General features: G+C 36.6%; 2 protein-coding genes across 2 annotated transcripts in view; both read left to right on the plus strand.

Annotated features, from left to right (window-relative positions):
- The first annotated feature begins 5167 nt into the window (after nt 1-5167).
- On the plus strand, nt 5168-5767 carry LOC138305770 (uncharacterized). The gene has a single exon (XM_069246039.1). It carries the CDS (start codon nt 5168-5170, stop codon nt 5765-5767), a length of 600 nt encoding a protein of 199 aa, XP_069102140.1.
- Nucleotides 5768-12447: 6680 nt separating this feature from the next.
- The window catches only part of LOC138305481 (NAD(P)H-hydrate epimerase-like), a 125675-nt gene continuing 114168 nt past the window's right edge, over nt 12448-23954 (plus strand). The window contains exons 1-2 of the mRNA XM_069245720.1: nt 12448-12549; nt 13121-13236. Coding sequence (XP_069101821.1) covers nt 13130-13236 — 107 coding nt within the window. The 5' untranslated portion in view covers nt 12448-12549; nt 13121-13129. The remainder of the gene's footprint in view (nt 12550-13120; nt 13237-23954) is intronic.

Consider the following 23954-nt stretch of genomic DNA (forward strand, 5'->3'; position numbering starts at 1 on the left):
CTTAGAGATGCTCCACCGCCGACAGAGGATAAACGGTAGGCCTACTCATCATTTGAACAACAATTGGTGTTTGATCCTTTATATATATGTCTAATTAACATAAAACTTAATATAACTAATAATCTACTTTGCTTTTGGTGCATGGTCAATCAGTACTTCATTTCATATAGGGATTGGATTTTCGTTTTTATGTTAACCATGCTTGTATGGAGCAATTCCTCTAAGAATATATTCAATATGGGGCGCTAACGCTTAGAGGAATTGCTCCATACAAGCATGGTTAACATAAAAACGAAATCCAATCCCTATATTTACACTCACACGATTTTTTATTTATATTTTATGCAATAAAATCGTCATTTGAAAGTGACGTAATTATTCAATAAAAGTCGGTCAAAAGTGGGAGGAGCTTACTCAATTGAACAGCGAATGATGACAAAGTTCAATGTTACCATGCAGTTATGGTAATCAAAATCGGCTAGTATTAGCGTATAGTGACCAAGCATAGCAAGTGTAAATATATAAGAATGAATGCCACGGATTTTTTAGGGACGCAATTATTTTTAATATTTTTTATCTTGAAGTAAAACAAGAACCTCAATTTTTCAATTGTGGTAATGGTGTAAAGTAAGTAATTTTTGTAACTGAAGAAAAAATCTTATTCGTCTGCTCCTATGTTTGATAGAGAGAAATAAAACATTTGTCAACTGTTGAGTATTTTTAATGTTCGGCAGAGATCTACACCCCACCTATTGACATCGCATTTGGTATAGCACAGAACAGCGAATCAGTAGACAAGATTCAAGCGAAGATTGAAAGATTCCTGTCATCTGACATCATCTTTATCAGCAATGTCCAAGGTTTGACAAAACATGCAGTACGATAAGAAACAGAGCAGTCTCAATGGAAGTAAATGATCGGGTACTTATCAAGATATTTGCATTTGAGTGAAAACATAAGGTGTCAGATGTATGGCAGAAGGAGGGAGACATTGTGTTGGAACGACCGAACTCTGATATTCCTGTTTCTATTGTACAACTCGAGTTCGGTAATGGGAAGAAAAGGAACTACATAGGAACAACTTTCTTCCATTAAAACGTTTTATGCGGACGCAACTTTAGTTGAAAAGTCTGTTTCATCAAAAAATGCATCGAAGCCATCAGTACTCGTGGTCTGGCAGCATACAGTACTGATGTTGAAACAAATCAACATACACACGATGCCAGTGACCAAGAAGACGATACTTATCATATCATTGCCAGTCACTGTGAGGAATCACATGACTCAGAGGATATAACTGTCCGACATACATGTTGATATGCGACATCCCATGACCCAAAAGACGATTTAAGGGTGACTGGAGATGTTAATCATGTACGCTGTACTTCTTAGTGACGACAATTTCTCCGGAAAATAACGGGTAGAGTCGGAAATGGTGGAAGGGTGAAACGGAGCACAATTTCTCCCATACTTCACAGGGATATCCCGTGGTTGCTAGGGAAAAGATATCTCTATCTTACACAGGGGGGTGTAAGACAGCTCACATGCGCTAGACAATAACGTGACGTCATCAATACATGCGGCGTAACTGCGGCGCGCATTGTAGATGACGTCATCGATTTTGACGCATAACGACGTTCCTGCGATCACGCGATCATGGCGCGATGAAAAAGCTGGAAACCAAGTGGAATTTTATCATTTTTTCTACTAAGTATAGGAGAAAAAAGAATCCAACATGGGTCTGTGAAGTGGACCGGGATATATCAACTCTCGTGAAAGATTTTGGCCGTCAAGCCTCGGGTTGACCGGCCAAAATCTTTCACTCGGGTTGAGATATCCCTGTCCACTCCACAGATCCATGTAAGATTCTATTAATCTCGAATACAGCCTTAATGCCAGAGGTCAGGTGAGTATTTTGTAGTCGGCAGACCAGACATTTCAGGAAAAATGGTCCAACCTTTATCACATATCGCTTGTCAATTCCACTATGATGTTATTAAAGTTATGTAATTTGTTCTTCCATATGTAAGACAATGGTCTTAGGCTACATCAAAAAATAAAGATGGGGTTATTTCCACCAACAGAAAGTTGCTTAGAATGAGCTTGAAAGTTCCATGCAACAGTCAAGAGTTAGTACATTTCAATAGTCTCTTTGATGAAAATATTGACTTTTTCGTGGCAAGGCTTTGTCATATGTATAGAATCTGATGAATGTCAGATACATCTTTTATATTACAGATGTTGCAGAACTTGTCCCAATCCCAAATTAAGAGTAGGACTGACTTTTTCAAAAATAATCGGTCCTAGTCGCCTTCAAGGTTGAATGTCGTATTAACATACGTAACGCGTTTGTTTGGACAAATATGTTAATTGCTCACATTTTCGAAACAAGCAAAATCGTAACAAAAGCATGAGACCTGAACAGAATTATCCCGGATGATTCTCAAAGAATCACGTCGATATCTTGAACGACTGAATATTTTGGCTGATGACGTCTGTGGAGCTGCAATCCAGGGATTGTATTTAGGTAATATTACTATACTGGGCTACCAGTGACTACCAGGAGAGACTGAATGACAACCAAGAAGAGATTGGAGACGCTGGAAAGACGGCTGACATCTAGGAACAAACTAGTACCAGCGTGTAGTGGGGCAGCTTCCCACTTACAGTATCCGTGAGAGTACAACCTACCACCAGCTACGAACATATATACATAGCAACACCCCCAGAGTCTTCCGAGAGGGGGGTGGAGGAGGATGAACGACTCGATAGGACAGACAACACGGCAACGACTAGGCTCGTCCAACGGACTTTGATTGGAAAGGATGTAGAGATCAAATGCCACTGTGGGAAAGTATGCAAAAATCTTCGAGGCTTACGGATCCACCAGGCGAAAGCGAAGTGCCAAACTGAGGAGAAACGGCAGCAGCGCACAGATATACCATCTGGTGAGACGCAGGAGGTTCTCAGCCAGGATTTACACCAAAGTACTGATGACCTCTGCTGCTGTGTCGTCACAGCGAGACACCATGATTTCACTTGAGGGAGAAGATGGTCGAGGGACTAAAACAGATGAACCTACAGTCGAAAGGAGGAGAAAGGTGAAGTGGCCTGGCATAAACAACAAGGACAAATGAAAACAACTAGACGAGGACTTGGATACGATGCTGGAGACAACACTGCAAGGTGGAGTGGAGAGAAAGATAAAGTCATTGTGTACACATTAGGATATGGAAGATTTGGCACAAAGGAGCAGAAAAGGCAAGGTAATACTCACCAACCGAACAGAAGGGAACACAGATCAGCAACCTCTGCCAAACTGAGACGGGAGCTGAGCTGTTTAAGGAATCGGTTCAGAAGGTCAAACAACAAGGAGAGGATCGGTTTGCAACAGCTGCCAGACGACCTCAGGAAACAACTGAAATCACTTCGGAACGCTGAGAACACCAGGAGGGAGAGGCGAGAGGCAACGAAGAAGAGGGTTGCATTTGTAGGAAACCCCTTGGGGGCGAATGATCGGGGAAGCTAGAGGCCAATAGACAAGAGCTTGAAGAACACCTGCAGGAGACGCACTCTGATGCAGATAGGAACTCACCGCTTGGAGAGTGTTCCAGAATCCCTTCATTCTGAAAGACCATCAATTCCACTCGATACGAAGGAGCCAATTTGGAAGGAGATCACAGAAGTGGTCAGGAAGGCACGGACGGCATCAGCACCAGGACCTAGCGGCATACCATACAAGGTCTACAAGACGTGTCCGAAACGCCTGAAACGGTTGTAGAGACTTTCAAAGGTCATATGGAGGAAAGGCAAGATACCGGATAGTTGGCAAAAAGCCAAGGGAATATTTGTTCCGAAAGAGAATTATTCTAAGAACATCACACAATTCAGGATGATTTCTTTACTCAGTGTGGAGGGGAAGATCTTCTTTGCCATACTCGCCAGACGGATGACAACGTACAAGACGGCAAATGAATACATTGATTCATCTGTGCAGAAAGGAGGGATCCCAGGATTCCCGGGATGTGTCCAACAGACGGGTGTCATCACCCAGCTCATCAGGAAGCTAAGATCAAGCACAGAGACCTCACTGTCATCTGGCTGGACCTCGCCAATGCCTATGGATCAATACCACACCATTTGATCCATGATGCGTTGCAGCACTTCCACATCCAGGACCACGTCAAGGGGATAATCAGGAGCTATTTCAGCAACATAAAGCTCCGATTCACAGTGGGAGATATGACCACAGTGTGGCAGGCGTTGGAGAAGGGGATCGTCACTGGCTGCACCATTTCGGTGATCCTGTTCGTGATGAGGATGAACCTGATTATCAAGGCAGCAGACAGAGAAAGTAGAGGCCCGAAGACGTCATCTGGGATTCAACTATCAGCCAACAGAGGCTTCATGGATGATCTGACAGTGACTACAACTACACATGTCCAGGCCCGGTGGGTACTAACTGCACTGGAGGAGACTGTGGAATGGGCAGAAGGAAATTAAAACCCAGGAAGTCACGGAGCTTAATCATCAAGAGAGGCATGGTCACGGAGAAGTTCTCGATGTTTATCCAGGGCGAAGAGATTCCCAAAATCGTCAACAACCCGATCAAGTGTCTGGGAAAGTGGTTTGATGCTAGCATAAATGACTCTAACAACATCAGGAGGCTGCAAGGACAAGTGAAAGAAGGACTCAGAGTGATCGACAAGACAGGACTTCCTGGGAAATTCAAGGCGTGGCTCTACCAGACTTCTACCTCGTCTGACGTGGCCGCTCACATTTTATGATGTTACCACAACGACAGTAGAGGCACTGGAAAGAATCATCAGCAAGTTCCTGCGAAGATGGCTAGGAGTACCCCCAAGCTTCACGAGCGTTGGCTTGTACAGCTCATCAGCCAAACTACAGCTCCAAATTTCATCACTGGTTGAGGAGTTCAAGATGGCTAAGGCAAGACAGATGATGACTGTGAGGGACTCAAAAGACGATAATATCAGACTCGCAGGCATAGAGACGAGAACGGGGAGGAAATGGTCTGCAAGCAGCGCAGTAGAAGCAGCTGAGAGCCGCCTGAGGCATCAAGACATCGTTGGTACAACGTGCGTAGGACGCCAGGGAAAGTCATGTGCAGCGTTGGGAGACATCAGATAAAGCCGGCAATAGGAAGATGGTACAGGACAACATCAGGAAAATGGAGGAGGAAATCAGGAAGGCCAAAGTGGTGAAGATTGGAGCCCAGGGAGCATGGAGGAGGTGGGGAACTACAGACAGAAGATTGTCTTGGTCGGGCATCTGGCGTATGGAACCTTGCCGCATCCAGTTCCTGCTGAGGTCAGTTTACGACCTGCTTCCCTCGCTTACTAACCTCCATAGATGGGGCTTGACTGAGACTCCAGACTGTCCATTGTGCAACCGACCAGGGAACCTTGCGCATGTACTATCAGGATGCAATGTTGCCCTTACGCAAGGACGCTACAGATGGCGCCATGACAAGGTGCTACGGGAACTGGCTGACATCCTTGAGAGGGAGAGGATTAAGAAGCGGAAGCCTGCTAAGGGCTGTACATTCATCAACTTTGTACGAGGCGGGGAGGGACACACATCTTCAACTGTTTACCAGGGGGGTATCCTTGACGGCGCAAAGAATTGGGAGATGAGGGTCGATCTAGACAGGAGACTGGTATTCCCCGACATCATCCAGACCATTCTGCGTCCAGATATCCTCAAGTGGTCGACGCAGGAAAGAAGATGGTCATGGTGGAATTGACAGTTCCATGGGAAGAAAGATGTGAGGAGCCATTTGAGCGAAAGAAGGGGAAGTATGAAGAATTGGCAGGAGACATCAGGGCCCTAGGGTGGAGTGTTTGGGTCTTCCCAGTGGAGATCGGATGCAGAGGATTTCCTGCACATTCAACATGGAGAATGTTTTGCAGCAGGCATTTGAGCGAAAGAAGGGGAAGTATGAAGAATTGGCAGGAGACATCAGGGCCCTAGGGTGGAGTGTTTGGGTCTTCCCAGTGGAGATCGGATGCAGAGGATTTCCTGCACATTCAACATGGAGAATGTTTGCAGCACTGGGTGTGAAGGGCAGAGACAGGAAAGCAGCAGTGGACCGACTGTCAAGAACAGCAGAGAAGTCGTCCAGTTGGCTGTGGTGGAGACGACAAGACATCAGCTGGAAGCTATCCACAGACGGGCAGTGATTTGGCTAATCACTGTCGACTCGCCATCTTGAGGATGTTCCATGTTAGGAGTCGAAACGTTCAGAGAGAGGTGGACCTGGCTGATGACGTCTTTGGAGCTGCAATCCAGGGATTATATTTAGGTAATATTTCATCGATTTAATATTTCAATGGAAACATTTTTTTCTGGAATGACTGAGACGTCGTTGTGTTCAACTTTGAATTTCGGATGTTTGTTTTTTTTAGACATTTGTAAAGAGTGTTGTTTTATCGAGTTCAACTTCGGATTTCGGGCAGCTGCTCATTACCAGCATCTTGGCAGTGCAGCTGGCTAAATTATTGTTTGCAGTGTATTTATGGTACGTTTAAATTGATAAAGTTATACCCCTCCATCACTGCCGGTGGACATGGTGAAAGTGAATTTACGTATATGGTCGTCCAACCCAAAAGCATGCTTCAACCATTCCGTTCATGAATGCTATCCATCACATACAACACAGGCAAAGGTAATTCTATGATGCCATTGTATATTGTGTATATTGGATTTGTCATGGTTGAATGTACATGGGTAGAGTTACCTGTGCTCATAGACAAAGGCAAAAAAACCTGGCTTATATATTAAGAAATAAAAGTGTACTTTATTCTGGTGGTTCTATCGAAGGATAAAATTGAGTAGGGTATCGATATTTGGAATGGGCCGCGAAGCGGTCCATGAAACAAATATCGATACCCTACTCAACTTTATCCTTCGATAGAACCACCAGAAAGAGACTTTAATCCTTATATTTACAGTCTTAACTGTTATTTTCGTAGCTCAAAATTTACCCTTATTAGTGTTTATGGCATTTATAAGACTAAAATTGAATTATATCGTTTGGTTCCGACAGGCATTTAGAACAGCCACTCGAAGTTGCGGAAATTCCCGCCAATTTATCAATGAACATACAAATAAAATGAGTTCCGTCTGATGAAGCATATATATGGGGTTTTCTCGGTATGAAACTATAAATCGTTTTATTTATCTGTTGTTAAAAACACCGTGGTGCAAAGCACTTTGGATTTAATCTTTTACTTCGTATGATTACACACGCTTACATAATTCATAACGTGGCAGGATATTTAACGTAGTTGTGACGCGGCGTCCGATTCAAACCGCCTGTGTCAAGGAGGTGTGACAAACAGAGAGTTTTTTTCAATTTTGTGATCACTTGAGTTCTACTTAATCAGTTCACGTTTGAAATTACTTGAATACACGGATGTTTACATAGTTCAATGTCATTATTTCCGGATTTTGGAGATTTTCAAATGCATCGGACGTCGTTTCGAGGAACATGTACAAACACAGGTAGGCCCACTACTGTAAACGTTTACCGCTCTCAAAATATTAGCATATATTTATATTGGTGTTTCAAACACTTCAATAAATATTAGAGATATCTATTACAAGTATTGTAAAGCTACAATTGTAGGATTCCATTTCATTCATATTTCGAAACACCCAAACGTGCCGACGACAAGACATCAGCTGGAAGCTATCCACAGACGGGCAGTGATTTGGCTAATCACTGTCGACTCGCCATCTTGAGGACGTTCCATGTTAGGAGTCGAAACGTTCAGGGAGAGGTGGACCTGGCTGATGACGTCTTTGGAGCTGCAATCCATGGATTGTATTTAGGTGATATTTCATCGATTTAAAATTCAATGGAAACATTTTTTTTCTGGAATGACTGAGACGTCGTTGTGTTCAACTTTGAATTTCGGATGTTTTTTTTTTAGACATTTGTAAAGAGTGTTGTTTTATCGAGTTCAACTTCGGATTTCGGGGGCAGCTGCTCATTACCAGCATCTTGGCAGTGCAGCTGGCTAAATTATTGTTTGCAGTGTATTTATGGTACGTTTAAATTGATAAAGTTATACCCCTCCATCACTGCCGGTGGACATGGTGAAAGTGAATTTACGTATATGGTCGTCCAACCCAAAAGCATGCTTCAAGCATTCCGTTCATGAATGCTATCTATCACATATAACACAGGCAAAGGTAATTCTATGATGCCATTGTATATTGTGTATATTGGATTTGCATGGTTGAATGTACATGGGTAGAGTTACCTGTGCTCATAGACAAAGGCAAAAAAACCTGGCTTATATATTTAAGGATTAAAGTCTCTTTCTGGTGGTTCTATCGAAGGATAAAATTGAGTAGGGTATCGATATTTGGAATGGGCCGCGAAGCGGTCCATGAAACAAATATCGATACCCTACTCAACTTTATCCTTCGATAGAACCACCAGAAAGAGACTTTAATCCTTATATTTACAGTCTTAACTATTATTTTCGTAGCTCAAAATTTACCCTTATTAGTGTTTATGGCATTTATAAGACTAAAATTGAATTATATCGTTTGGTTCCGACAGGCATTTGGAACAGCCACTCGAAGTTGCGGAAATTCCCGCCAATTTATCAATGAACATACAAATAAAATGAGTTCCGTCTGATGAAGCATATATATGGGGTTTTCCCGGTATGAAACTATAAATCGTTTTATTTATCTGTTGTTAAAAACACCGTGGTGCAAAGCACTTTGGATTTAATCTTTTACTTCGTATGATTACACACGCTTACATAATTCATAACGTGGCAGGATATTTAACGTAGTTGTGACGCGGCGTCCGATTCAAACCGCCTGTGTCAAGGAGGTGTGACAAACAGAGAGTTTTTTCAATTTTGTGATCACTTGAGTTCTACTTAATCAGTTCACGTTTGAAATTACTTGAATACACGGATGTTTACATAGTTCAATGTCATTATTTCCGGATTTTGGAGATTTTCAAATGCATCGGACGTCGTTTCGAGGAACATGTACAAACACAGGTAGGCCCACTACTGTAAACGTTTACCGCTCTCAAAATATTAGCATATATTTATATTGGTGTTTCAAACACTTCAATAAATATTAGAGATATCTATTACAAGTATTGTAAAGCTACAATTGTAGGATTCCATTTCATTCATATTTCGAAACACCCAAACGTACATTGTGTAAGTAGATAACGTACAGGACTTGTCTGTCCCCCGAGGCGAACAAAAATGCATTATCGTGCTAGGTCGTTTTGGTTAAACTTATGCAACTCAAAGACTGATGTTGTCCTAACATATCTTATCCATTTGCGTACAACCAAATATGTTAAAAATACAAATAGGATGTAGATCTACATGTTGTAGCGAACAACACAGACTCACCGACACACAACATGTAAACATTGCGACGTCATCGGAATGTGCAAAACTGTACATTGTACAACAGTGTTTATTTATCATACGCACGGAAGCATTGCTCAAAGAGGTACGGTAGTAACATAAACAATGTAGCTTTTCTACATTTGTATTTACACACGTACATGTATATGTGTTAAAACCTATTTTGATACATGTACATGTTCATCGAACCTACGTTCGGTACTGAAAACACCAAAAGGTTCTGATTTGGACCACCATAAATTCATCCGCACGGCTCCAAATTGCGCGTGACATACTCAATCTATCGAGAAATAAAGTTGAGTAGCCTTTGGTTGAAATCAACGGGGGTTATACTATCAATTCACTACTGACTGTAAATATTAAGAAATAAAAGTGTACTTTATTCAATTCTTCAATTCTTATATTACACTCAGATACACATTGTATATGACAAGAGGTCATACATATATAATTCAATTTTAAGGCATGACAGGCAAAATTATTAACACATATGTTTAAAGTTAGAGATAAGCCGAAAACTGTACAATATGTGGGAGAGAGAACAATTACTGACGGGCCTCGATACAGTTCTCTTTTCCACATATTGTAGTTTTCGGCTTATCCCCATAGCATATTATGCATGTACAATGTAGGTCCAATTAACTCAACCGGTTGTTCCAGTATCTACATGTACATGTACGTGTATTAATATTTTATAGACATGAAAAAATATAAATGCAACCAACCTTATTTATACATGTATGAATACATTTTGTATATATATATATATATTCATTCATTAAAGACAAATGGAGTCGACGTATATGTACATATAGAGAATACGGTGTACATGGTCAGTGTCTTATGGTCATATGTATTTTGGCGAGGGTTAAGAAGACATTTTGAATTTAAAACAAGAAATGTCTTTATGAGGCATGTTTGTCATTGGTTCGAACAGAAACATAATTAATTATATTATATACAGTGTATGTGCATGTATGTTTGTGATTCAGATAGTTCGAGGGGGAAATATTCAAAACTTTTAGTTTTTAAAAATAAGATGTTTTAGGCTACCTATGCTGTGAATAGAATTACAAAATATATTCAATGATAATCATTACTGAAATCGATGATGATATTTTTATATATACATGTAGTCCAAAGGTAAGTTCTAGCATATTCTATTTTTGCTATATGTATGAGCTATATGTTTGGTCCAAGGATTTATAAGTGAGAAAGATTTGTCACTGTCTCTTTACACTATTAAACACAACACGAGACGCCGATGAACTGGGAACAAAGACCCTTAGCGATGTAAAATAAACATTTTTCTCAACAAATACGTACCTGTCTTATAAAGTAAAAAAAAAACACCAATGTAAAGTTAAAAAAAAAATCACGACGTCTATTCCTTTTTGAAGGACGGAAGACGTGTGAAGAAATGTCTTAAATTTTCAATTAAAAAAATTCGACATCTCATGAAATGACGGCCCGCTTCAGAAAGCAGGTTTTTTTTATTAGCTAGCCTGGTACCCGCAAGCTACATCAAAGGGTTCCACCGGCCCAACGTCACATTACAGTCAGACTGCAATTTATGTACCGGCATTTCCAGAATAAAAAAATAATCAGCATATCTTGGTAATATACAATGCCGGCACATGTACATGATCTTGTGCACCTAAGAGTTTCATAGCCGACAGATAATTCATTAAATATTTATTTATTGTTATATAATGGTGACAGCAAGGAACAAGCATTTGTTTTTTCAGTACCTTACAAAAGTAAATGGTATTTTTTCAGTTTGCCAAAAATAAACGAAAAATATTGACCTTACCACATGTTGGAACTGGAAGTAAACACGGCACATATGATCTTGCGCAGTACAATATAATCCAATTTTAGTCATATTAGGATATTCAATTTATTTAGCTGACCATTCAAGTTTCAATGAAAAACAAAATAATTGAATTATAAATCAGTTTGCAATTTTAAAAATGTACTATATGTCAAATAACAAAAATTGACGACTTTTTAAATCAGACGTCACTTTCCGCCATTCTTTCACTATCGCCCCATAGGCCACTACTGTAACACGGTACGTCTGCATCTTAGACTAAAAAACTGAGATTGTATTAGAATTAGCATTGCCATTCTATACTTTTACGTCAGAATAAGTTTGTTACTTTATTAAAATTACCTGAAATTACCAGTACGCAAGATCATGTTCCTTTCCTGTATATTACTTAAGACAATACTACCAAGACATATATTATGATATTTGTTAAAAACAAAACGCGTGCGTCTGTACATGTACATGTGGATCAGGGCACAAACACAAGCGATCACGAGGTATTAATCTCAAGCCCCGAGTGACAAATCCTTCTCGCTCCTTGATTTGGTCATAATAACAGAAACATATATATACATGTAGGGCTACAAGCTAGGGTCATTCAGGCTGACGTCACACTGGTCAGAACAATAGATTAGGCCACGCCCACCGGTGGTCTAAATTGGCTTGGGTTTAGTAGAGACATATAGTGAGAAAAATACAGGTAAGTTGATAACTATCGACACGGAAATGTCGGAAGACATCATTGGAAAGGGAATAATCCCATCTCCATTTTGAGTTTGACGTTTAAGGATCGGTCGGAAAATAAGGAAGAAATCATTAATTAAAAATTTACACTGTACAGTAATACAATGACAAACCACCAAAGTTAGACCACCAGTGGGCGGAGCTTAACTGGCCATTGTACGTGACGTCACTAATTACTGTGTGACGTCACTAATTACTGTGTTACAGTATGTAATTCTGATAATAATACCAAAAAAAATGATTCGGATATCCATTGGTGCAAACGTGTTATTAATTTATACTTCTTTGTATGTTAATGTAAAAATCAGACAGTTTAACCAACTTTTTTCGTTTTTTTTTCTACGAAAAGTGACAATTTCTGAAATTCGCTTATATGCGGATTTCATTGTGTACGATTTGTGTATTAGGTTACCTAAACTTGATCGACCAAACGTTTGCATGTCACATTGGATTGTCCTAGTGCTAAGCACCAAACTGACAAAGATCACTCAGAGTGTAAACAAGTTTTAAGGGGCAGTGTACACATGAAAACAGGTAAGTAAATAATTGTTCTGCCCAAATTGATGCATGACAACGACCAAACCTGTTAGAAAATAAGTAAATGTGAGATAAAAGCTCACAACAAATAATATTCATAAACGCATCAATTGTTTTTGACATTGTTTACATCAAGTGTAATAGCCGGACAACAGGCGTCTGCTTCTGGTTTGAGAAAAAAATATAGTAGCTTACCCCTACTATATTAACATAGTAGGGGTAGGTTATTGTATTTTTCTAAAACCAGAAGCAGACGCATATGGCCAGACGTAGTCGATCTCGCACCTTTCTATCTACAATATACACGTAAGACCGGGTTATGGGTTCGATTCTTGTGGTGGGCACTTGGCAAGGATGTGTATTTTCCCTGTTGTTCTACACATCTGTATGTATATATATATATATATATATGTACATTATAAAAAAGATACCAAAAAAATGTTGGATGAAAATAATTGAGTAGCAGCGCCACTTACCCGTTTGAATAATTGTTGAAATGCATTTTTCATGAATCCTTAGAGTGACATCATTACAACAATTAAGTATGTTTTTTTATCTCTTTTTATAGATTCTTTGGATGTATTTATTTCACCTAAACAAATTACTGTCTCGTGCTGTTCCTGTTGTGAAACACCTCAGCCTCCGTACCATGGCTGTCGATCCAGGAAACCTTAAGTACCTCTGGTAAGTTTACTGGTTCATTAGTATGTTGTAATCAATCTGATTAAAATACAGATCCTTATTATCACTACGTTAGATAAGAGGATCTGAGAAAATCCTATTAGGGGTCATGTCCAGGTGACCTTTGTAAATGGCCAATCAAATTGCTGCTGGCAAAATTTTGACAGTGAATTTCAGGGGACGAAATAGTTTGAAAATCTGTCAGAATTATTTCCGTGTACGTAGTCATCTCGATCAAAGAGCACAATAAAGCTAATAGTATTTGTATGTTGGGGCGAAATGGCGTTTTCAATTGACAGAGCAACGTGCAGAAAATGCATTTGATCTGAATTACATGTGGTGTAAAGGTCATCCGAACATGAACCTTAATCAGATTTTCTCAGATCCTCTATTGAACAGAATGGTTATAAGGATCTGTATTTCAATCAGATTGATGTTGTAATCTACCATTAGGCCTTAGCTTAATTCTTATTATATAAACTGCTAAGCAGGAGTTGATCTTCAACAGAAATCATATAGAAATAGAATCATATCTGTTGGTCTTCCTTTTTGTCTTCCATATTACGTACATGGTATTTCTTTCATACCTACACGTGTAATACTGGCTGGTCTAGGGCAATACACTCATGTCGCCTGAGGCTGTATTGCATGGCTACCCATGCAATAAAGCCTCGTGACGTCACGGCGTCAACAAAATCTCTATTTCCTCGGTAAAATTTTAACATTTTTTTCACAAAATTGACTGGTTTTACTATAAAAGATGCAAGCAACGCAATTTGTGTTGAAAATATCACGTAATTTTTCATGTATGGAAATTGACTTCCAGTCGTGGATTTCTTCGAATTTATTTCAAAATGGCGGGATATTATAGTTGTAAAATTGCAGTAAAACGTCGTGGTATGAAAGAAAAATACTCTTTCATAAGTGGATATGAAGGATAGGGATATTCTATCCTCGAGATCACAAACTGTTGCAAAACTGCTATGCTATAAGGTACAGTAATACAGAACTTTATAATTCATATATAGATCCACCTAGAGGTAAAGCAGTACAATAGTATGGTCACTTTGATGACATCATGACCATAGGGATGGGTGGGTGGCGGTCTGTAAATGTATGTAGGACCCTCCTAGCCCACGGCCTACTATATCAAGGTACTAGAAATATTTGTCATCAGTGCAGAATATGTACTTAGCAGACCCCTACAACCACTTTGCATAATAATGAGCTCCAAAGTTTCTCTCATTTCAGTATCTGTAATTGTATTTGTAACTAATACATTTAGCCAAGGCTGATCTGCCTGGTAAAATGTAGGGTTAGTAAAACACCTCTTGCAGTATAATAAGTCTTAGTGTACAGTTTACTGTATGTGTCATAATTCTTTATTAAATCAAAATACAATAAACATTTAAAGATGCTCCACCGCCGACGGACCAAAAACGATACTCATCCTTTGAACAATAATTGGTGTTTAATCGTGTATCTATATGTCTAATTAACACAAAAAATACTAAGAAATAATATATTTTGCGTTCGGTGCATGCGCAATAAGTACTACATTCCATATAGGATATAGTGCCACAGATTTTTTCGGAATGCAATTAATTATTTTTTGTATTATTATCTAAAAATGAAATTAGAAGCTCAAACTTTCCAATGGTGGTAATAGTATAAGTAAGTAACTTTTGCAACTGAAGAAAAATACTAATTCGTCTGTTCCTGTTTTTTATAAAGAAAGCATTCCATTTGTCAGCGGTGGAGCATCTTTAAACACTAAAGCAACTACATTTAACATTTTGACAATGTCTCGATAAAAGCAAATACTTATTTTAATATGTGGTGCTGATTGATCATTTTATCTATGACGGTGTATCAATGAAATCACAACCTTCAGGGAAATTCCTCAGATTGAACATTCATGAATTACCCTGGCCCTCGGTTTGTGATTTCGTTGTCATATGCTATAGGTATAGGGAAAGGTTCTATTAATTCATGCAACCCATAACATTTTTTTCTTAGTATGATGAACAGTGAACGTCTTCCTTTACAATGTATATATATTTGGCTATCCTGCTTCATTTACACTCTGTCAGCTGAGTACAGTCACTTGGTTTACGATGAATTACTTCCCTTCAACCATGTTTCATATTTCAATAGACATAAAAAACCATTTATACCATTTTATGCAATATAAAATTTGAATATTGATGTTTGGAATGCCATGATGATAGCTATAGTAAATACATTTGGATAAGAAATTACTCTCATCCCATACTGCAAATTATTGTAATTCAGTTTAAGGTATTAGCCCTGTTTAAATTAGTGACATTTTGTATGTCTATAAATCACTTCTGGAGTGAACTTGAACATACAAAATGTAACTAAGTTATCAAAAGGTGTCAGGACTAATCTTACGTATTACTGGTGACTCTGAAGTTGTTGCATAGCTTGTAAATTTTGACAAAATATGTTAAAATCGTACATTTCAGGATATTCTGTCTCAAAATAACGTTATGTTTACTAGTGTCTACAGCAGGTGCATGGAGTGTTTATTTGACCAAATCAAATTTTACCAAATAAATCATACACATTGACCTTGATCTTTTTGACCTTGTCATACAAATGGCATACCCAAATGCATACACACTTTCTATCAACACTAATTATATCTTGATTTTTGAGATAAATTTTGAAGTAAGATTCCTAAAAATGTAGGTTGTAGTAGTTATGTCATAAAAAGTATCATAAAATTGTGTTGATTTCATTTGATTTGATGAAATTTGTCTTGGAAGTTTAATTTTGCTCTCCAAGCCTCGCAAAAAAAATCTAAAAAAATGACTCATTTCATAAAATCTCATATGAAATGAACACTAATTAGCATAGGTTATAAGATCCTATAAATGTATGTTTTTGCTAGGAACAACTTTGATGTCATTTTGCCTCTGCTATGAAATCAGGGTACATACATTTGATTACATTGCCTCATTTAATCATGCAATCTTGCAGTTAACACTACATTCTGATTCTATCAAAATTTTAGCTCTCTTCTTGCTTCGAGCTCAGCAAAAAGCGAGAGTAGGTGTAGGTCAACTTTGTTAGTATAATGGGTGTGGTGTGTTGTTTGGTGTCTTTGATGGTAGGTTCCTGTGAGATAGCACTATAAAAAGAGTTATAGAATTACAAGGTCAAGGACACACAACGCTTACATACAGTAGCCTCCCAAAACACACATACTTTCACACACACAAACACACACAACACCAATATACCACAGCCTCCTAAAACATACAGACGTTCAAACACACAAACACACACAGCACCAATATACCACAGTCTCCCAAAACATACAGACGTTCACACATACAACAACAATATACCACAGTCTCCTAAAACATACAGACGTTCACACACACAACACCAATATACCACAGCTTCCTAAAACATACAGACATTCACACACACAACACCAGTATACCACAGTCTCCCAAAACATGCAGACATTCACGCACACAACACCAATATACCACAGCCTCACAAAACATTAAGACATTCAAATACACAACACCAATATACCACAGCCTCACAAAACATGCATATATTCACGCAGACAAAACACCAATATCTCACAGCCTCCTAAAATATACAGACATTCACACACACACACAACACAAATATATACTGCAGCCTCCCAAATCATGCAGACTTTTACACACACAACACCAATATACCACAGCCTTCCAAAACATACAGACGTTCACACACAGCACACCAATATACCACAGCCTCCCAAAATATACAGACATTTACACACACAACACCAATATACCACAGCCCCCTTTAACATACAGACATTTACACACACAACACCAATATACCACAGCCTCCCAAAACATACAGCCATTCACACACACAACACGAATATACGGTATTATATACCACAGCCCCAAAACATACAGACGTTCACACACACACAACACTAATATACCACAGCCGTTCAGACACACCTTAATGAGAGACTGTCCTTTAAAGTCGCCGACTGTTTACAGGACGGTTACCATAAACCAACCAAACTCAACTATTACAAATTTCATATGGATATAGAATCATTCGTGACTGTTTGATAAGCCAATTACTAAACATAATACAAATCCACATTTTTAAGAATTTCTGCTTGCTGACATGAAGTCTTTGTTAGAATTTAACTCTAATTACAATGTGAGCCAAATAGTTAAAAGATTATCTAAAACTTAGTGTTTCGAAATTCGAGAAAACGTTATTGAATCATTCCCCTTTGGTGTCTTACCTCCAAGACCTGAATTCGGAACATTGACAAACAGTAGAGATAAAAAAATAACAACCCTTGAGTGACAGCTAGTAAATTATGGAGGAATTTTCAGAGTGGCAATCGGAAATGCACGATTTATTTTTTAGGATTTCGTTTTCATTTAAAAAAAATCAATATCACAACTCGTACTCTCTGATGTAGCAGTATCGATAAAAAGGTCACATTACCAGAATCTGAGAACAGGAAAATATCAACTTGAAATCCTGTCTAATGCCATTTTTGGTAGTGAGATTTGGACCCTTGTTCGTAGATAGAAGCCTAGAGCTATCCTTAAAACCACGCTTTAATTTGGCTTTGAGTGACTACTGGGCGTTTATATGATTGTTAAAGGCGACTGAATTTGGGATTTTCACTTTTCCTTTCTTCCAAGCTCCTTCCTAACGTCTCTCTTGACACCGCCTCAATCTTGGCTTCCCTCATGTAAGGAAGGCTCTAGATCTGTGTTATGTCCCCTGGCCGATACACACCTTACTGTATAATGGCAATAGTTTGTGCTCCTGTTTTTAGCAGTGGGACGACTGATTCGCCTCTTGTCAGTTGATGTGACTAGGTGGGGTGTGTTGCTTGGCGTCTTCGGCGGCATGCATCAGTGATATAGCACTATAAAAAGGGCAACAGTTCCACTACACAAGAAGACACAACACGAACATACCCACTGTGTATGAACGGAAGTGTATAGTATAATCATTAGTTACTTTTTGTATCGTCACTTGTGAGTATCGAAGCGGGATAAATGAAAACAGGCATGGTATACGGGTCAGTAAAACACCAAATATCTGTATTATTCGTAACTACAAATATGTTTAACATTATAGACGTCCTCGGAATATATTTCCTCTTTATAACAAGCGACTATACAAGTGCCCTCGCAAGCAACTATACATCGCAGTTTCAAAACAATGCAAGTGACTATACAATTTTAACTGATCATCCTACAACTTCAAAATACGATTAAGTCAAAGATATTGTGTCCATTAATATGTATTTATGTGTTTTATATTGTTGGATTCATTTATAAACATGTGATGGTGCTTGAAATGATGAAAGCCAGACAGAATACCTTAAAATAGTGCAAAATATTAGGCGGGTGTCTCAATTCTTCGGTGATGAACAGCAGATCAACTCACGAAAAGTGTCTGAAATGTTAATGGTGGTAAACACCCAAAACTTCATTAGTCACTGGTAGTTCAAATTGCTATCCATGACGCCGTTTATAACTTTAGATTACAGCAAAATCGTATAGAATAAATAAAATTGCAAAAAAATATCCACTATCCGTTGTTTCATTTGTCTTAGCAAGTGACCGAGTACCACTATACAGACTCGCAACTACGAAATTAAAAAAAAATACTTTCCACTTCCGTTCATACACTGTGATACCGCAGTCTCCCAAAACATGCACCTCGCACTTCACACACGCTACACACTACATACATGGGAGGATGTCCTAACATGACCCTGGCCGTTAATAGAACGTTAAAAATAATCAATTAATCATCCTGTTTTTAGCATTAAGCACATATAGTGTGGGGCAACTGTATATATATGTCACACATATAGCAGTTGAATATATAATTTTCAACATCGAACACATTTTAGGACAAATGTTTTCTGCGTTTTCATTTTTAGATGGAATGTTATAACTCTTGACAAAATAAACCATTATGGGAAATAGATAATACAGGGTGTCCCATAAATTATTCAATAATTTGTTTAATACAGCACGTAAAGCACCAGGATTTTATCTCCAAAAAGCCTGTAATCATGCATTTCATATTTCGATTAACAAATAGATTAACAAACAAATCAAAGTAATCTATCACAAAAGACACATTTTTGAAAAATGTGGTAAAAACGACGTTATCCTTCATATTTGAGCAACCTTTGATCAGTAGCATTGGAAATTTGTTCTTATTTTATAATGCCTAATTAATACACCGGACAATATTTTCTAGTGTACTGCGTTGGTGATTACTTTCTGTACTTTTGGTAATACACAGAAAAGATTTGAGTTGTTGAGAACTTGAACATTACATGACCAAGACACTGTTTTACAAAGCATAAATCATTTTACATTGAGTGTATAATGTCCTCTTGACGTGGCAATATCTTAAAAGTGATGACGTCAGTGGTTTTCAGCATAATCAAATTATCAATTTATATTATGCATACAATAAAACATTTGGTTGCATGTTTTCATAAATCAAAATATCTGTTCTGTTGTTCATGTATATCAAAAGTAATTAACATTTTGAAAGTGTAACTGATTTATGGAACACCCTGTATAAAGGTAGCAATATACACGTATGTTATTGCTGTTAGATAATATATAATGATAACATTGCTGTTAGATAATATATAAATACTAACATTGCTGTTAGATAATATATAAATACTAACATTGCTGTAAGATAATATATTTAAATAATAACATTGCTGTTAGATAATATATAAATAATAACATTGCTGTTAGATAATATATAAATAATAACATTGCTGTTAGATAATATATAAATAATAACATTGCTGTTAGATAATATATAAATAATAACATTGCTGTTAGATAATATATAAATAATAATAACATTGCTGTTAGATAATATATAAATAATAACATTGCTGTTAGATAATATATTAATAATAACATTGCTGTTAGATAATATATAAATAATAACATTGCGGTTAGATAATATATAAATAATAATAATGCGGTTAGATACTGTAATATATAAATAATAACATTGCTGTTAGATGATATATAAATAATAACATTGCTGTTAGATAATATATAAATAATAACATTGCTGTTAGATAATATATAAATAATAGCATTGCTGTTAGATGATATATAAATAATAGCATTGCTGTTAGATAATATATAAATAATAACATTGCTCTTAGATAATATATCAATAATAACATTGCTGTTAGATGATATATATAAATAATAACATTGCTGTTAGATAATATATAAATAATAACATTGCTGTTAGATAATATATAAATAATAACATTGCTGTTAGATAATATATAAATAATAACATTGCTGTTAGATAATATATAAATAATAACATTGCTGTTAGATAATATATAAATAATAACATTGCTGTTAGATAATATATAAATAATAACATTGCTGTTAGATAATATATAAATAATAACATTGCTGTTAGATAATATATAAATAATAACATTGCTGTTAGATAATATATAAATAATAACATTGCTGTTAGATAATATATAAATAATAACATTGCTGTTAGATAATATATAAATAATAACATTGCTGTTAGATAATATATAAATAATAACATTGCTGTTAGATAATATAAAATAATAATGCATGTATGCTATTGCGGTTACATAATATAAAAATAATAATACATGCATGTAACTGTGGATAGTTTCAGAAACGTGTACACACATTGTATTATTAGTTGTGAAGTTGTTTTATTTTTCGACATTTCGTGGCTGTTTTGATGTTATCCAATAAACATTTAAAAATCAATAAGGAATGACACTAATGCTATAAATACAGGATTGTGTTCTGATTATCAGTATATTAGTTGTTAACGCCAACTAGACTTTAGGATCATTAATCGCTGTTCTTATCTTCGGTAAATGATTGGATTTTAACATTGACGTGTTCTAGCGAAAACTCATCAGAATTTAGACTCCCAGGGGAAATAGTTTTAAACAAAGCATGCCGAAATAAGTATTTTATAAACTAAATGATCGATTGGGGTACTAAACCCTGATTAAATCTATACCCATATTTACATGTACCACATAATTGGATTCTTTCGTCGTTAGGATTTAGTTTCTCGCTATAACGTATTCCCATAATTGTACGCCCGCACAATGTGTATATTTGAAAATCAATGTCTTAATCTGAGAAAATGAAGTACCTGTCAATCAAGAATCAAAACAGACTGCATAGCCGGTTATTTTCCGGGGTCAAAAATTTCGCGATTTTTTTTATTACAAACAAAAAATAACTTTTAACCGGTTTTAATTACAAACAAACAAATCAAATTTTACCGGTTATAATTACAAAGAACAAACACACAAATTAAATTTTAGCGGTTTTAATTACAAACAGACAAATTAATTTTTACCGGTTTTAATTACAAACAAATTAAATTTTACCGGTTTTAATTACAAAGAATAAGCACACAAATTAAATTTTAGCGGTTTTAATTACAAACAGACAAATTAAATTTTACCGTTTTTAATTACAAACAAATAAAATTTTAGCGTTTTTAATTACACACAACAAACATAAATTAAAATTTTGCGTTTTTAATTACAAACAACAAACAAATTAAATGTATGCGGTTTTAATTACAAACAAACAAATTAAATTTTAGCAATTTTATTTCAAACAACATCAGACAAATTAAATTTTAGCGGTTTTAATTACAAATAATAAACAAACAAATTTCAGCGGTTTTAATTACAAACAACAAACAAACAAATTAAATTTTAGCGTTGTTAATTGTTCGTGATCTTGCCATATCTCAATATTTTTCTTATACACTATTCGCGAGCATACATATCAAACATGTTCTGCAAATTCGCGGAAAATATTATCAAACTACAATTTACAAAAAAGTATATTTATGTATGCTACACTGCTGAGTGATCTTTTCGCTTCAGAAATTGATGAAAACTTCATAATTATTTATAATCTTGATCATGAACATTTGTAAACAAAACTATTTTCCTAATTTCTGTTTTGAATATTATTTATTATTAGTTATTGTTTAATGCAAAATAAGTTTCAATATTTCAATGAATCCTTCCTTGTAAGCATTTTTCCTATTCCACATTCCATTATATAATATAGTTGTGTAATAGTTCCATTTTTGCTTTGTTAATATTTCAATGATTTCATACGGATTATACTTCCTACCTAATTGTGGTTAAGGTGTGAATGATTAACGTAAGTACCTCATCATGTTTTGTTTATTACATTATAGCACTAGCCATTAATTTCTTAGCCACGAGTTGCTAACAGCTCGTATTAATTGCCAAATATCGATGCTGATTGTCATTACTATAAGCGAACTCCAACCTTCCGATACTATTAAGGATGGATTCCTCTTCAATAAACATATTGACTTTTATTTGGATGAAAATTATTATTGTTTTTTTTTTTTTTTTTTTACAAAAAAAAAAACAACCCCAAAAAACATTTAATATCCAAGACATGTATCTGAAGGCTGCAAATTTTTGGGCCTTTGGGTCAGCCTTCAAAAATATAAACAAATGTCCCCACACAGGAGGGCTCTCATTCATCACACCACTTACATACATGTATTATTGTGACTTATCACATTTATCTTATAAACATAGATATTTATATATAAAAAAATAAAAACAAAATAAAAACAAAATCATGGATGAAGATTACAATTACTTTGTTTATTCTTACAAGGTATATTAATAAACTATAATTACTCTTATCATACATTATTTAATCCAATTAGGTATGCCAATAAAACAATAATTACACTATTGATACATTGTCAAAGTCAGTTGAGTTTAAGGACAATTACTAGGTTCACACTGTAAACATGCATAAATAGCTCTATAAAGTGTTACGACTATCATCAAAGCGGTTTAGTGCGTCAGTGACGTCTTGTCTCTGTTGATCTCGTCAATCTTGCTCCATCTCATGACCTTTTCAAGCCAATAACAACTGTATCAGGGTTGGTAATTTACTCCCATTGTCGCTGGAACATGGTGCAGCATAATGATCGGCCTTCGATCCCTTCGTTATTTGATATTTCCTTCACAAATCTGTTTATAGTTGCTTGAACTGGGGTCATGACTTCTCGGACTTCAGTCCTGATCTCTGGTATGGAGTTACTTAATCCTTGAAAATTCCGTTCCACCGATTTATCGTTGGGTTGAAAATCTCTCTGATTTCCGCTATTCGTACCGTCGTCACAACGACCACAGTATCCCATGCTTTTACTTCCTCTTATCGTGCTATTTTAAGACGAATTCTTCAAGAACTCGAAGCTGTTCTCAAAATGCCACAGAAAGGGTCTTAAGAACGTTACGCCAAATACTGCTTAGGAATACGGAATGCATGTAATATATGTTCCTGTAAGATTGCAACTTTGTGAACAATAGAGTGCATTCTTTATATTTTGAGAACCATTGTAAAGTACATGTACTTTCAAACCTGTCAATAAAGATCATCTAAGGGACAAATAAACAAAACTGTCCAAAACTAGCTAAGTAATCTTAATACACAAATTGTGTCGAAATTGACATATGGGGACCAAGAGAAAGTGGTCTTATTAAACAGATGGTCTTAATACAGGAGTGGTCGCTAAGACAGGTTGTATTGCATTGGAACAAA

The sequence above is a fragment of the Argopecten irradians genome, chromosome 13 (genome assembly GCF_041381155.1).
Source record: "Argopecten irradians isolate NY chromosome 13, Ai_NY, whole genome shotgun sequence".
NCBI lineage: Eukaryota > Metazoa > Mollusca > Bivalvia > Pectinida > Pectinidae > Argopecten > Argopecten irradians.